The sequence below is a fragment of the Lottia gigantea genome (assembly GCF_000327385.1).
Source record: "Lottia gigantea unplaced genomic scaffold LOTGIsca_46, whole genome shotgun sequence".
NCBI lineage: Eukaryota > Metazoa > Mollusca > Gastropoda > Lottiidae > Lottia > Lottia gigantea.
Window position 1 is genome coordinate 1,569,760 of NW_008709614.1, and position 15,565 is coordinate 1,585,324.

The window sequence follows — 15,565 nt, forward strand, 5'->3', positions numbered from 1 at the left end:
ATTCCCCCCCCCCCCCCCCCCCCCCCATTTCATATGGGCGTATAAAAATGTGAAAACAGACAAACATTGGAGCCAAATTTACATCCTAATAGAGATGTGAGATCAGGCCCTTAACAAGCTAAGTGGGGGGGCTCAACTATATGACTTAACAAGTCATCTAAAATTTTCAGGGAGCGTCATATATTTCTTATAAGGGGCAAGCTTAGCTTCGGGCCAGTGTGAGATTCTGTTCATCACAAATCTAGTAGATCAACTATATACTTACATTTTTTACACAAGCAGCAGCTTTATATTCCTCAAATGGTTCTAGTGCATCTGACATTATCTGAAATTTAATTGATAATTGGTGAGCATTACACTATAGATCCATATCTGTATCTTTCTCCATTATATCAGATCTTTGTTAAAGCAAATCACAAATTTTTCATGGATTAACACCATTCATAACAACTATAGTAACAAATCCATATTATGTGCCTCGACCTTACCTGTTATCATAAATCAACTTACCATATCTGGAATGTAAGGTAAGAGTAAACTACCAAAGAAATCAGTAGCCTCTCTAGGAATCTGAGCTGGCATATTATCTATAGAACATATCAGTACTCCATTACCAGCAAAACTGTAAAAATAATTTACTTTGATATACCCTATAAATCATACGCTGCATGAAGATAGCAGGTTCTAAGTTTTTTCTCACAAAATCTAATCTAAGCTAACTTGTCATCTTCGTTTGAGGGTTTAAGATGCTATTCATGATTATTAACAGACTTTAGATCCTTATATTTTTTAAGTCCTATCCTACCTATAATTGTCCATTCACATTTCTGGCTTTTATCACATACCTGTCAGTTTCCATATTTTGTTCAGCATCATATAAACAGAATGGTTGATCAATAGTGGTACATTCTTTCATAAACTCAATAGATCCTCCTGGATCAGCAGAAATATCACAGATAGCTAGCAAACGATGGGGAAGTTGTGGACATCCTGGACTGGATGGAATCCATGGGTAATCTTTAGGACGGAGTAAGATCTTAGCATCAGGTATGGAGATTAAACGGGGAGCATTGGGTGCCCAGTATATACCGTTAACAATAACACTGGCATAGGGAGCTATCTGTAATATTAAATTCAATAATGGCAGAATTAGTAAAATAGTATCATCATTGCTGGATTAGAAAGCATAATTTTTCTTTTTAAATATTTTAAACTGTCTTGATAGTGTCAGTATCTTATGTAAAGGGTCTTGGAGAAAATAGATATCGTTTTCCAAGTCTTTTTTCATAATTAAAACAGACAACATAACTGCGGTTTAGCAAACTTAAGGTAAGAAATAGTTAACACAAATTTTCACGATGAAGTTGTTGGTTTCAAGTCAGTGTTTCCCAACATTACATGTAGTATGAAGCCACAAAGATAATGTTTATTTATTAAAAGAGCTCAATGATATACCTTGTGGCTAAAAGCGGAGGCATATAATTCAGGATGAGCTTCAAATTCTTCTGCGTTGAATTTCCCACCATCTTTTCTGATATAATGATCATCCCTACTTACAACACAGACATATACTTTAGTTCCAGCTGAAACAGAAATAGTAGACAACATGGTTTAATGACAATATGGATATGCATTCAAAGTTTGTTGACACTGGAAACAATTCTTCATTGCTACCCTCTTTGCAATAATAAAAAAAACAAGAACTAATGATCTACGATTAAGTAAGCCAAATATGTGAAATATATAGTACATATGGCATATAAGGAGTTATTTTAATCTACAGCCGCCTATCACCCTCCTACATCATATCCTATTGTATCACAATATATATGGTATGATCAAGAGCAATAACTTTTGAATATTCAAATATTACTTACTTCCTTCTCTTGCTATTTTAGGTAAATGTTCAGGCTCAATATATTCATGAGGCAATTCTTGAAATACTTCTTGAGCACCCTGGAAACATATATAAACAAAATAAAGGGGCAATCAATTATCAAACAAAATTCAAACAAAAGTGATAAATTGGCGAAAACAGTTTCTCTATATATGGTACCTTACCTGACTCACATTACCAGAACCAGTAAACACAAATACTAATGGACCAATCGATTTAGGCAGCCGTCCTAATGCTATCTCATACCCAGCATCTCGTACAGCTTGCCGTGCCATCTCAGTATTACGATAATTGTGACTTTGTCCAATATGCTGAAAGAAATATAAGTTGAGTGAGTACTAATAATAATATTACAACAAGAAATTGGCCTTTCTAAAGACTGCGCTTAATATCTTTATGAATATTTCACAATTAAAATTCCTTACCATGAAAGGTGTATGATGACCAAGAGCTAAGAGACGTAAACCAATTCCATGTAATATATTAATCATACCAGAAACACCAGCATATTTCCCAAACGCTACAACTCTCTGTCCATTTTCATCTACCATTTTCTCATAGTCAATTAATCTTATATTCTACAAAAATAAATCCATCAGTATAGCTTCTTTTCAGATGAAATTTAAGTACTTGTAAGGCAGAACCATGGTTCTGAGAAATTCCCTCAATACATGGGAGGTAGTCTTTATTTTATATTTGTTAGAAAATCACTGAAATATGTGATAACCTTTTAATAGTTCACAGACCATTAAACACTGGTAGGAATGAACAATATAAACTAACCTTTTGAAGACAAGCATCCAACAATGGCATATTAGTTTCTTGAGCCTTGATGGTATGAGAAAAGAAAGCATAAGACTTCCCTGACATCAAATTGTCTATTGGGACTTGTTTTACTCCAATAACTAGTGATGCTTCACTCAAATCTTCTTGTATAACAGCTCCACGTGCTGCATACTCCTATAAAATATCAAAATCATATCTAACACAAAGAAGTCACAGCAATCCTCTCAAAACATATACTAAGGTTAGTTTTATATTATCATTTATCATAACACTAACAGTTATCATTTTATATATCATAGTATTAACAGTTATCATTGAATATAACATAACACTGACAGTTATCATTTTATATATCATAACACTGACAGTTATCATTATATTTATCCTAGTACTGACAGTTGCCATTGTATATATCATAACACTATTAGTTATCATTTTATATATTATAATACTGACAGTTATCATTCTATTTATCCCAGTACTGACAGTTACCATTGTATATATCCTAGTACTAACGGTTTTCATTTTATATATCATAACACTGACAGTTATCATTATATTTATCCTAATACTGACAGTTACCATTGTATATATCATAACACTATTAGTTATCATTTTATACATCATAATACTGACAGTTATCATTCTATTTATCCCAGTACTGACAGTTACCATTGTATATATCCTAGTACTAACAGTTATCATTTTATATATCATAACACTGACAGTTATGAGTTATCATTTTATATATCCTAGTACTAACAGTTATCATTTTATATATCCTAGTACTAACAGTTATCATTTTATATATCATCACACTAACAGTTATCATTTTATATATCATAACACTAACAGTCATTTGATATAAATCATACCGTAGACCTAAGTCATTTGATATAAATCATAGTACTCAATCTATATATCATAAGACTAACAGTTATCATTTTATATATCATAACACTGACAGTTATCATTCTATTTAGCCTAGTACTGACAGTTATCATTTTATATCTCATAATTCTGACAGTTATCATTTCTATATATCATAGTGCTAATAGTTATCATTTAATATATCATAACACTAATAGTTATCATTTTCTATATCCTAGTACTGACAGTTATCATTCTATATATCATAACACTGACAGTTATCATTTTATTTATCCTAGTACTAAAAGTTGTCATTTAATATGTTATGGATAAACATTTGGTTTAATTCTATATGATAGTTAACAACAAACATACCTGCATGTTATATGCTCTTCTATTAGAAGGCTGGACAATAACTTTGATGCCCTTCCGCACCAGTCTACCAACATGACGAGGGGAGAGTGGAGCTCGTCTTTCCCAAACATTGATTGTCTCTCTTCTTATAGCTATAACTCGCTGATGTTGGTTTCTAATCTGAATATTAGAAGACTGCTGAATCTGGTTCAAGACATGATTTATTATTTTTGGTTGACTACATAGTATTCTGTGTAGCATTCTTTAAATCTCTTATCTCAAATTTATTGCGGAATCTGCAACAAGATAAATTCATAGAAAAGTTTAGCTCTGTAAAAACCTATATGTTTTGAATGGTGTCCGAAATTATCATTTAAGTATAGGCCCATTACCTATATAGTGGTTAGAAATGGATCAGACAACCATCAATACAGGAACAGTAATGGAATGGAACCTAGCAATATTATACAGCATTGCAAACATAGACTACAACAAGTTAAGCCTTTAAAGTTTGAATCAATATCTGAAAGAAATGCTGACAGTTCTAAAATCGGCAATTTAGAGGTCAGGAAGTCAAGGTTGTATTATTCCAAGTTTAAGCAAGCATATAAGTCATGCGTTATTGCCAAAAAGTGTACGTCAAATATGGAACACTCAGAACCGGCAATGTTTTATGAAATAAAATCTGCAAATATGGACTAAACAGTTACATTACCTGCCCGAACTTTAGTTGAAATAGTGGGTTGTTAGCACAAGAAAAGACAAGCTTACAAAAAAATCATAGAAGAATGTTCTTTGCGAAATTATTCTTTGGTTTTCTAAACCAACTTATTTACTAAAGTAAATGGTGGCCTAATTTCAACCAATCAAAATCTTTATCTCATTGACGTATTCTCTGAATGAGATCACGTGACGTGGTATTAACCCTAACATTTCATCATCAAAACAAAAATTTTCCGCATGTTACCTATTTTTTTATATATAGGTTTTTCAGTTAAAGTCATTTTGACAGACATCACACCATATTTATTTTTACAATGTAGCACACAGTTGTCTTCCTCAACTTTCTGACATATAGTACAATACAGTATATAGTCATTATAGCAGTATGCATTCATATTCTAATAATTCTTGCAATTTCTACACAGTATAAGGAATTATAGGTTGTGATATTGCGGTTAAGAAATGCAAAGTACAGACACTGGGTGTTTTAAAGTCCAATCAAACAAAAATACAAATACGGGCGCTGAGATATACCTGAAAGATATACCTGGCCTAGGCCTAGAGCCACCAGATCAAGAAATTTGCTGCCAATAGTCTACATACATATCGTTACAGAGTAAAAGAAGAGAAAAAGAAGAGGACTCTAAATTTAGCTTTAATGAATGTTTTAGGTACCTCCTTCTAGATTGAACTAATGAAAACATGCAACATTATCCAATGTGAAATTAGGAAAGATTTCCAACTGACGAGAGGTTAATTGTTAATTGTTAATTGTTAGTGAGAAAATGTTTAAATTTCTGAACAAAATATATGATTCATATTTAGATCTAATCTTTTAAATTAACCCAAATTTCCACATCAACTTTTACACACGAAACACTTTTCCACCGCATAAGGTAGGCTATGTTCTTATCAAATGGGCCTGACTCTAAATATTCCCCACATCTAGTCCATGCAAATTAAACGCATAGCTCTCGCCGGGACAAGTATAAAGTAAGTAGGGCATAGGCGTGTTGTCATAGCTGTATAATAAAACGATCATAATAATGTTATGAAATTATGTTGGCCTAACACCACCTAATTGTTTTGGCTCTACACCGTGTGCAGGTTCTGGGTGTCGTACCTGCGAATATGTATGTTCTTCTCATCATTTTGAAAATAAGAAAAGCGGGAAAATATTTGAGATGTCAGTCGTTCTTTCTTGTTTAAAAATGTAATTTACCCAATTTGTTCAAAGTGTTGTTGAAATCCAAAATGCGTTGCGTACTCGTTTTATCTTTTCGATATTTTCATAAGAAAGATAGACCAATTGCGAATCATTTCAACCTACCCAACATAAATAATATATTCATGCCAATTAAAAAAGTTCCCTTATTACCTATGGTTAAACCCAAAACTAAGCTAGTATTGCAAAAAAGAGCTTCTGGATCGATCAATTGCAAACCGTAGTACCTAATTCCGTCAAATTGAATAGTTTCGTAGTATGAAAATCTACGATCCTTAAATTTAACAATGCTCATTTTAGCGCCTTTTTTTTTTCACTCTGGTATGCCGGTTGGCAGCGGTAGGCGGTTGGCTTTAAAACCCACCCCTAATAGTCTTAATATCCAGCATGACAATCAAATCATAGGCCTACCCTTTGTTGCAACCTATAATTCCACTGCCAAAAATGCTTTTCTGCTTGTCAAACGATATTACTAGTAACTTCACGACCAATTTCCGAATATTTTCACTAAACGTCACTAAAGCATAGTTTTATTTCAGTCTTTTCAGAATTTTCATTGTTGTAATTTCTCTATGCACACAACGGAAAACAATTAGGCTATAGTACCATTTTAATGTAATCTTTATTACTCAAATTGATAATTGATGCAAAAGAAATATATTCTCTTCTTGTGACCTTGAGAGTATCTTCTGTAACACCCAACACTAATGCGCAATAAAATCTAAGCAGAATGATGTCTGCAATCATTTTGTGATAAAAGGGAGGCAACCAGCAAATTACTAACTACAGACTACAAATAACGTTATCCTCTATACACAGCACTTTCCGGGAAAAAAATGGGACAGAAAATATTTTATCAGTTAACTAATATTAGGCCCCTCTAGTCTAAATACATTTTCAATATCTGAATGGTATGTCCCGAAAAGGCTTGGATACAAGTCACGTTAAAGTTGAACCAATTCTTAAAGGCGTTATAAGCCACACATTTGAGTTTCGGATGAGCCTTTTTCTGAGTCACAACAGAAAGATTAGACAAAAAGTGTCACATTAAGCCAATACCGGCTGTAGACATCAGTCAGGTTTCTTGGTGCAGGTTAATTGAAGAATGTGTGAAAATGTTTAACTTCTTAAATGAAAATTATATTCTATAGTTTTCTCATTTATCGAATCGCAATCCAGCAACACTATCATTTTTCATACAACAAAAAAATCTGTGTAAGACTTGTCCTATATCTATTTGATCCTGATTTTACATTAAGGAAGCCTATTATAAGCATTTGATACGTATATCTGTTTCAGCATAAATTTTAGAGGTTAACAGTATATAGTATTAATAGGCCTATAATACCAGGTATAACAAGTATATTATTTTAGACAAGATATGACTAACAACATCGTTGATTATTTTTCTGGAGATAACAATTACATATATACTACAATATTCTTACTAAACTTTCTCTTCTATACACTAAATTTATTCTCGTTTCTATAGCAACTGTAATATATAAAGAAGAGAGAAGTATACCTAAGAATTCCACCACTACTTCCTTATATAGAAAACGGAGGGAAGATGCGCGTGCTATTTCCTGCACTGTAGCATCTATTGCCAAATTACCAGATGTGGTACATGAAAACCGATCTCGTCCTCAATTAACAACCCCATATAAGGAATAAGTTGACCCAATTCGAGTCTCGCTACCATCATTTAATACCAATTTGGCATTAGCCAGACTCCATCTTTGAATAAACAAAGTTTAAGTTCCATCAAAAGTTTGCTAGAAGTTTTCTTCCTTGGAATATATTAGTCTGAAGCGAAAAATAGAGTCATGTGGCATCAATAGCACACATGTAATATGCATTTGTCATAAGGTGGAGTTCTTCCAATTTACCGATTCCTAACATTCAAAGACGAAGAATTGAGAATTTATGATCTGAATGTTAACTTGTGGTCATTGCATAAGTTTGCGATTGGATTTAAGTAGTAAAAGAAAAGTTTATAAAGTTGCGTTATGTCATCAAGAAGAAAGGGTTCCAATCCTCTAAATAGAAGATCAATGAATTATAAATCATCTCAGGTGAGTGAAAAAGTTTTTAAGTTAAATTTTTTATTAAAGATATTAATAGAATAGTCATATATCTTGATAAATAACATCAAATAAATAGCACGTTTCGATTTAAGCAAAAATAGCATATGTAATAAATTTATAATTAGATAATGATGCTTTGTGAAAAGTATTTAAGATGTTAGGCAATTGATTAATGAAAAACATTTATGTACATTTTTTACAAATTTTACTGAAAGATGTTCACTTTAAATGATTGTTTTAATGAAGGAGCACTATAATTTTTTTTTCTCAAATTATTATGATATAGACCAGTGCTCTTTATCCAAATGTAATATTTATATGCAGTGAGATATAAAATTATAAGTCAAAGTTGAGTCATTTCTTAGAAGACTTATAAATAGACTTAAACAGAAATCTTATAATATACTCTATAATAGTACAGCCAGTTTCAATGGAAATGACTGTAATTTCGGTATAAAATGGAAAGTGTACTGTATGTAAAAGAAAAGTTAACACTGCAAGAGTAAGGTTTAAAATAATTGACGTAGGCCCTACATTTAAATCAAAAAAGGTCTGGTAGAGGATGGGGGGAGCACATTTGTTGTGAATGTTTAGGTTCAAATGTTTCAGACACTCTTTTTAAAAAAATTGTTTCAATTACAATCAAATTCAAATTGACTTTTTTTGTTTCTTTATTTTTATGTGGATAACATCATGTGCCATTTATGATCTAACAAAATTCATCATCAAATGCTATTCTGTAAAAATTTGACCTATAGCCCAATAAAAATCATTTTTAAATGTTAGCAAGCATTACAATTCAAGGCTTGAACTTTAACTATTAATATCACAGAATTCCTACCATTTAGAAATTAAATCTTTTATTGAATACAGCATTTGATTGAGTGTTGTATAATCTCTAACATGAGAAGCATGACAACTTGGTCAAATTATTGATGTGGAGTCACTCACAGAAGAAACACATGAAAAAAAATTCAGATCTGTATTTTAATCAGATTGGTTGAATTTAAATATCTGTATCAACACCTTTTTTATAAAGCCATGAGCTAGTATACATGAATAGATACTAGATATTTGATCACTCCAAATACATCCACTTCAATGGCATGCATACCCGGTTTCCCCCTGTCAGTGATGGGACAATAAACCAAGACCCCGTGTGCTACAGGCTGTGCATGTTAAAGATTCCTCGACAGTTGGACAGCGAAAAAGAGCAGTCTAATGCGGCTGTCCTGGCAAAATTTCCCTCATGGCACCCTGCATGGCGTTCCCCGTCTTCATTAGCACACAAGGTGCAGAAGAGTAGGACGTAAAACTCCATTCGTTTCATTTTTATTTCAATGGCATGCATTTGGTGAAACAAAAAATAACTTTTACCAATATCATGAAAATCAGATGCAATTATCAGAGTGATTAAATTTTGCTATTCAGGATCATAGAATTTAAAATTGAAAATTGTTAATATTCTTTTTTTTTTTCATTCTACATATCCAGTATTGTGAAAATTGATCAAATGATTACATTCAAGTTTGATGAAAATCTGTTGAAATCTAAAGTAGCTCTTGCATTTTCAACATTTTAGAGCACAGAGTTTAAAATTTGTCCCCAACTGAACAACAAATTTTTATGCTATGTATTAATTTTGTTGAAATTCTGTTTATTACCGAAAGAGCTTGACCTTCATTTATGTTTATGCATAAACTACTAACAAATTTTTACATAAATCTGTTTAATATTGCTGGTTTTTAGAATTAGATTGGAACTTGATATTTATCTGTAAAATTATCAAAGTATAGTATGAAGTAAGCTCTGTATAACAGAAAAATTATAAATAAAATGTTGTTTTCTGTGTAGATTATAGAAGGAATAGAAAATGATGTAGAAGAAGAATCAGATGATGAACAGTTAACAATACCTCCTGATTTATTTCAAGATTTCCTACAATTAAAAACATCCACTCATCTTAATACCAGTCAATTAATGAGGAAATTGATACAAGATTACAGGTATATTTCACATTGTTAACTTACCAACTATCATGTCAGGATGAGTTTATCATCTTTCAAGATCATTAATATTATGTATGTATGGCTAAGAATTTATGTGCAGTAATGTCTTTACAATGTTTTTACATCAATATATGTTTTGCTTCAGATAATGACTTTTAGTTTTATCCCACTTTTTTCCCCTATGTTTTTGAATTTTAAAATTGACTTTGTGAAATAAATTTTAATACTGAAATTTTAAAAACAAACAAATTCAATGGAATTCATCTTTGTCATTACAGTGAAGCAGCACAGAAATCCACCCTGCTCAATGCGGAACCAAGTCACAGCAATACTCAATCACCAACCATTACACAAAATAACATAAATTATGAGGTTGTAGCTGAATCCCATGTGAGTCATTCATGTCCACCGCCTGAACATATGGATTTTGATCAGCCATTGGATCTTAGTGTAGAAAAACAACAGAATTATAGTCAAGGATCATCCCCAGTTCATGACTCTCCTTCACTTTCAATGCATTTACCAACTATTACTATGAGAAATAATGATTTACCATTTATCAAGAGTGAACCTCAGGAAGTGATGAAAACTGCTGTAAAAGTAGAGCCAGGATTGCAAACTTCAACACTGACCTCCTTGATTCCTACATCTTGTGGTGACAATCCTTTCATCTTAAATGGAATACCAAATCTTATTGCTGTTCCATTTCTACAAGCACCTAATTTAATGGAGACTATGTCAAGATTGCCTGGAATTCCTGTTAAGACAGAAACTCCCATACAACCATCACTTCAAACAGTGACAGCTCCAACACCTTCACCACGTGGTAGAAAGCCTGGACGTAAATCTAGAGGTGGAGGTATTGCTCGACCAGGAAAACCACAACCTGGAGAAATGAAGATAATTGCTGAGAATACTTTATTTCCTGGAGTGTACACTAGTATACTGAAGTTACCATGGAGTAGAAGATCCAGGAACAAACCATCCTTGACTCAACAAGGTCAAAAGGCCACACTGGACGTCAAACAAGAGATCCCTGTGATAGATTCCTCCATGTCAATTCAATCTGAGGTAATGTCTGCGTCAGACATCTCATCTAATTCAAATAATGCCTTACTGTTGCCTGCAAGTTCTCAAACCATAATGTCAACAGCTACCTCTCAGTCAGTTATGATGGTGTACCCAAATGCTTCATTATCTGCTGTAGGTAAACCAGTGCGTCGACGTGGTAGACCACCAAAATTACCAATGTTGTCTCATCTTTTATCAGAGAAGAAAGCTAAGAAGATGTCAACAGATACTAAAGTTACAGATGCTCAAGATCTCAGTCGTCCTATACCTATCCCGATGATTACAGAGTCCATGCCATTTATTCAATGCAATCCAATCCAAGTTTCCACACAGCAAGAAATCCATGCACAAGTAGATATTCCCTCCATTGTGAAGATAGAACCCCCATCTCCACCTAGTGAATCAGTAATAGAGAACAAAGCAGACACTAATATATCATCTATGCCGGATCCTAATGGAACATTATATCAGGAGATGATTTTATCCTCTAAGTCCTTAATAAATGTGAGACCAAGACGAAGACAATTTACAGATATCAAGAAAGGAAGTGATTTTATGTGGACTTCTTTTAAAATCAAACCAAGGGGGGGTAAAGTGACAAAAACAGAGAAAAGAAAAAAAAATTTGATGCAATCTAGTGAATCTTCTAGTTTTGAGGAAGAAATTGATGCTAGTCAACAAGAATTAGAAGTTGATGATCATCAAATTTCACCAAACATGTTTCAAGAACTGTATCATTGTAAAATTTGTAATGCTATTCTACCAGCAGACAGCAAATTAAGCCATCAGCAAGAACATCGACCAGCCATGTTGACTTGTACCTTGTGCAAATCAGGATTTGTCAGTTATTCTAATGGTGAAACTGATCATGAATCAATGTTGTGTACAATCTGTGCTAAAGCTTCAATTAATCCATCAAATACCTCTATAAAGTCCATGTATCATAAATTTGCTTGTGACTTGTGTGAGGACAGATTTAAATCATTTCATGCCTTTAATGACCATCGCCATAAAGTTCATGGCAATGAAAAGATAACTCTTGATACACATTCTTGTGTTGAATGTGGCAAAATATTTTTTACAACCAAAGGACTTAATCATCATATGAAAACTCATATGGATAAAAACAAAAAACAGATCATAGGCAATGGTTCGAAGTTATTTCAAATACCAACTCTAGAAAATACTGTTGAAAATTTAGAATCAGAAATCTGTGAAGTTGAAGATGAAAATTTTATGTGTTCTTTGGATGAATGTAAACAAGTGTTTGAGAGTTATACAGCATTGGTTGATCATATACAGACTGAGCATCCTGAAAGTGAATGTCAGGATTGTCCCTGGCCTGGTTGTGATATGAAGTTTACATCAGAAAAGGACTTAAAAACACACATTCTCTCTCACAGAGATGAAAAACCATTGAAATGTGATTTTTGTGACTATCGGTGCAGGCAGAAAAATGCATTAAGTTGGCACATGAGAAAACATCCTGAAGCAGCATTTAAATACAGAAAATATCAGGCAAATTTGGGTAGTGAATAAGTCTATTTTACTAGATTTGCTCTTTTTTCAATTCTAAATCCTGTATCGTGCAAGAAACTTTACGGAAAATATTAATGATTTAAGGAAAATATTAATGATTTTAGGAAAATATTAATGATTTTAGGAAAATTGTGCACATTGTTTTTGAAAAGATATTTCTCATTTGAATGTTCAAAGCTCAGCTTCTCTACAAGTATGTAGATTCTATAGCAGTCGGTTAGAGCATTAGTTCTTTACATGACATCATTTGCTTCGTTATGTCGACCAAATGGTGGCTGCAGGTTCCTATCTGATGACCTTCACTCATAATTACAGCTGTAAATGGGTACAGATAATCCAGGAAAGATCAATGCCAAGAGGTTTGGTCAAGGACCAGCTGGTAGAAAGGATCCATAAATGTGAACCTAAGTTGTTATCCTTATAGTTGTTTCTTTCTTTCTTAGATCTCTACAAGTCACTCTATTGTGTTTTATATGTTTGACTCAGTTCTATTTCAGCTGTGGTATGAGAATTCATATAAACTAAAATTATCTTGTTGCAATGAAAAAGTGCAAATCACTAAATTAGGCCAATTTTTGAGTTAGTTGCTGGATATTGGCATTGAGTTAAATCATTCATTTATGTCTACTTACCATTCTGTAAACAAACATTTTCCAATTAATGGGATGTTGCTATCTAAATATTTGCCTTATTGGCTGATAGAGTGGCTATTTCAACTATCCATATCACTTTTCAAGAATCAAAATTTAACTCTTGCTCACTGAAATCTTAAGCAATGGAGATCTATCCCTTAGTACAGCAAATATATACAGGACGAAATACATTTTAACAAATAAACTGTTGGTAGAAAATAATTTGAGGTTTAGCAGGTTTTAAAATGAAAACATATAAACCATCTCAAATTGGGCATTTTGCAATATATATTTTTTTCTTATGGAACATTGTATTTTCAGATTTGATAAATTCTATTTTTAGTCTTGTTTTATATATTTTTCTATAGTTTCTTAATAAACTGTTTATTTACGTGCATTTCAAAATGGCAGGCTCAATGGCCTCAGAAAACTACAAAAGTAATTCCTGTAGCTTATATAGGATGCTAATGCTACCTCTTAGAATGGACAAGAAGTCTCAAGCTTGATCAACAAAATACTCATCAGTTAGACTTACCAGGTGCCATGACCATACAAGAAAATGCATCATGCCAATCATGTAGTCTCTATTGCATTCTCAATCCCATTTATATATTGTTACCACCCAGGTTTGTTGAAGTTTCCTTAATTTCTTGTAAACACTTCACAGATGTTATTGAATTGCAAAAATTCAACATGGCTGCCTCCACTGACACCAAAAGAAAGTCATCTATTTTGATTATCATTATTGTTGCATGGCCACATGCCGCCGTCTTTAAAAAGTCCTATCGAATTGCCCAACCACATACCAAGACGATTAGCTTAATCAGTTTAGGTAAACTTAATATTCCTGGCTCATATAAGCACAAAGTAACTAATCTACCAAATCGTCCAAAAACTCCTTAAATGGTTCAATTCTTGATGAAACTTGATCATTTAAGGATGAACCTCATCAGAATCATCGAAAATGACCATTCATTTCAAATACTAGCAACCTTCTGAAATTCCTCTTTTGATTATATATTCCTACATAAGTTTCATAAAAAAATCAAGGTCTCAAAATGCCAAAAGTCTGATATTGCATGCATTTATTCATAGATCAACTAAAGACAAATAGTGCTTTAGCATTTTCATTATTCGGACACAAGGACTCTTATCTATTATATAACAAAAAAGTGTTAAATATGTCAGGTTTCCACAGGAGCAGGCTCGCATTTTTATGATCATATGGCATAAATAAGATGAAAACACAAATAGATTTTATCAGAATTATTTATTTACAACGGTTTTGTTTCAATTCATCATTATTTTGTGTAACTCATTCTCCAGTATTTGACTGGGAACTACAAATATACCTCTTTTATAAACATCTTTTTTTTCATTAAATAGCGAAGATATCCATGCAAAATACAATTTCTTTAAGAAATTCAAATCCACCCTCCTGATCAGGGAATTTCCATGCCATTCATATCAACTCAAAAGTTCAGTTCACAAGATCACAGTTAATCTACACAAGTTTATTTTTTTTTAAATCTGATCCAGTTCCCTTGGAAACCATTTCAATTATATAAACATCCATAGTTATAGTCAACATAGAAAGCCTTCAATTGACTACAATATAATATATATAACTCATCACCATTTAATTTTAGTCAATCAGTTTGGCTTTCATTCATCAGACTCTCAAAACGAACAAAAGCCACAGTAAAATGCTTCAACATTATTGTACATTATTCAAATGTGGGCATATGTTATGATTTTTCATCTGCATGCATTATGCAGAGTGATCACACACATGATCAATAACTTCCAACAAAATGATACAGAAAAGAAAAAGTCAACATACACAATTCAGACACCAGTAGTTTTAACAAAACAAGACAGAAACAAAGGAAAAATAGAATTAAATAAGGTTTTTTTTTTTTTTAGCTAGCTTTAGAATTTATATATGGCCTCTGTTAAACATAATTTAGAAATAACAAAAAGTTCATATTTAAATAACATACAATAATAAACAAATTGATTCCTCATTCTCCATTATAGTCTCTTAAAAATACCAAAAAAAATACTTATTCACAAAATTATTGTTATCAAGGCAATTTGTCATAACAATTGTCAAGTTGGCATTTTCTTAAGCCATATACAGCTATGATTTATAAATAAGATCACTTTTTAAGCACATTGTATATGAAGTGATAGCATTCAATTTAATGCCAAGTCAATGAATGGTGTTCGGCATCAATGCTCTTTCAAGCCTCCAATATTACTGGCTTCTGTAATTTTGAAGTTTTTATTATGAAAGAGAATCAATGCCAATGATTACAGCACAAGCGAGATCCCTGGATATTTCAAAAAGAACTAGACCAGGCTTTACT

The 15,565-nt window shown here is 32.5% G+C and overlaps 2 protein-coding genes across 2 annotated transcripts in view; one reads left to right on the forward strand and one right to left on the reverse strand.

The window, feature by feature from the left end:
- LOTGIDRAFT_218445 (hypothetical protein) overlaps nt 1-4,168 on the reverse strand; it is a gene marked incomplete at its 5' end in the record, with an annotated part of 20,642 nt that extends 16,474 nt beyond the window's left edge. The window contains 9 exons of the mRNA XM_009061197.1: nt 266-325; nt 511-622; nt 846-1,120; nt 1,456-1,583; nt 1,878-1,956; nt 2,062-2,208; nt 2,323-2,475; nt 2,681-2,857; nt 3,929-4,168. Of these exons, the coding sequence (XP_009059445.1) occupies nt 266-325; nt 511-622; nt 846-1,120; nt 1,456-1,583; nt 1,878-1,956; nt 2,062-2,208; nt 2,323-2,475; nt 2,681-2,857; nt 3,929-4,168 (1,371 nt within the window). The remainder of the gene's footprint in view (nt 1-265; nt 326-510; nt 623-845; nt 1,121-1,455; nt 1,584-1,877; nt 1,957-2,061; nt 2,209-2,322; nt 2,476-2,680; nt 2,858-3,928) is intronic.
- Nucleotides 4,169-7,593: 3,425 nt separating this feature from the next.
- On the forward strand, nt 7,594-12,561 carry LOTGIDRAFT_234083 (hypothetical protein; the record flags this gene model as incomplete). Its single annotated transcript, XM_009061198.1, has 3 exons — nt 7,594-7,930; nt 9,797-9,948; nt 10,230-12,561. The coding sequence occupies exons 1-3, from the start codon at nt 7,865-7,867 to the stop codon at nt 12,559-12,561; spliced, it is 2,550 nt and encodes an 849-aa protein (XP_009059446.1). The 5' UTR covers nt 7,594-7,864.
- Nucleotides 12,562-15,565: the final 3,004 nt, after the last annotated feature.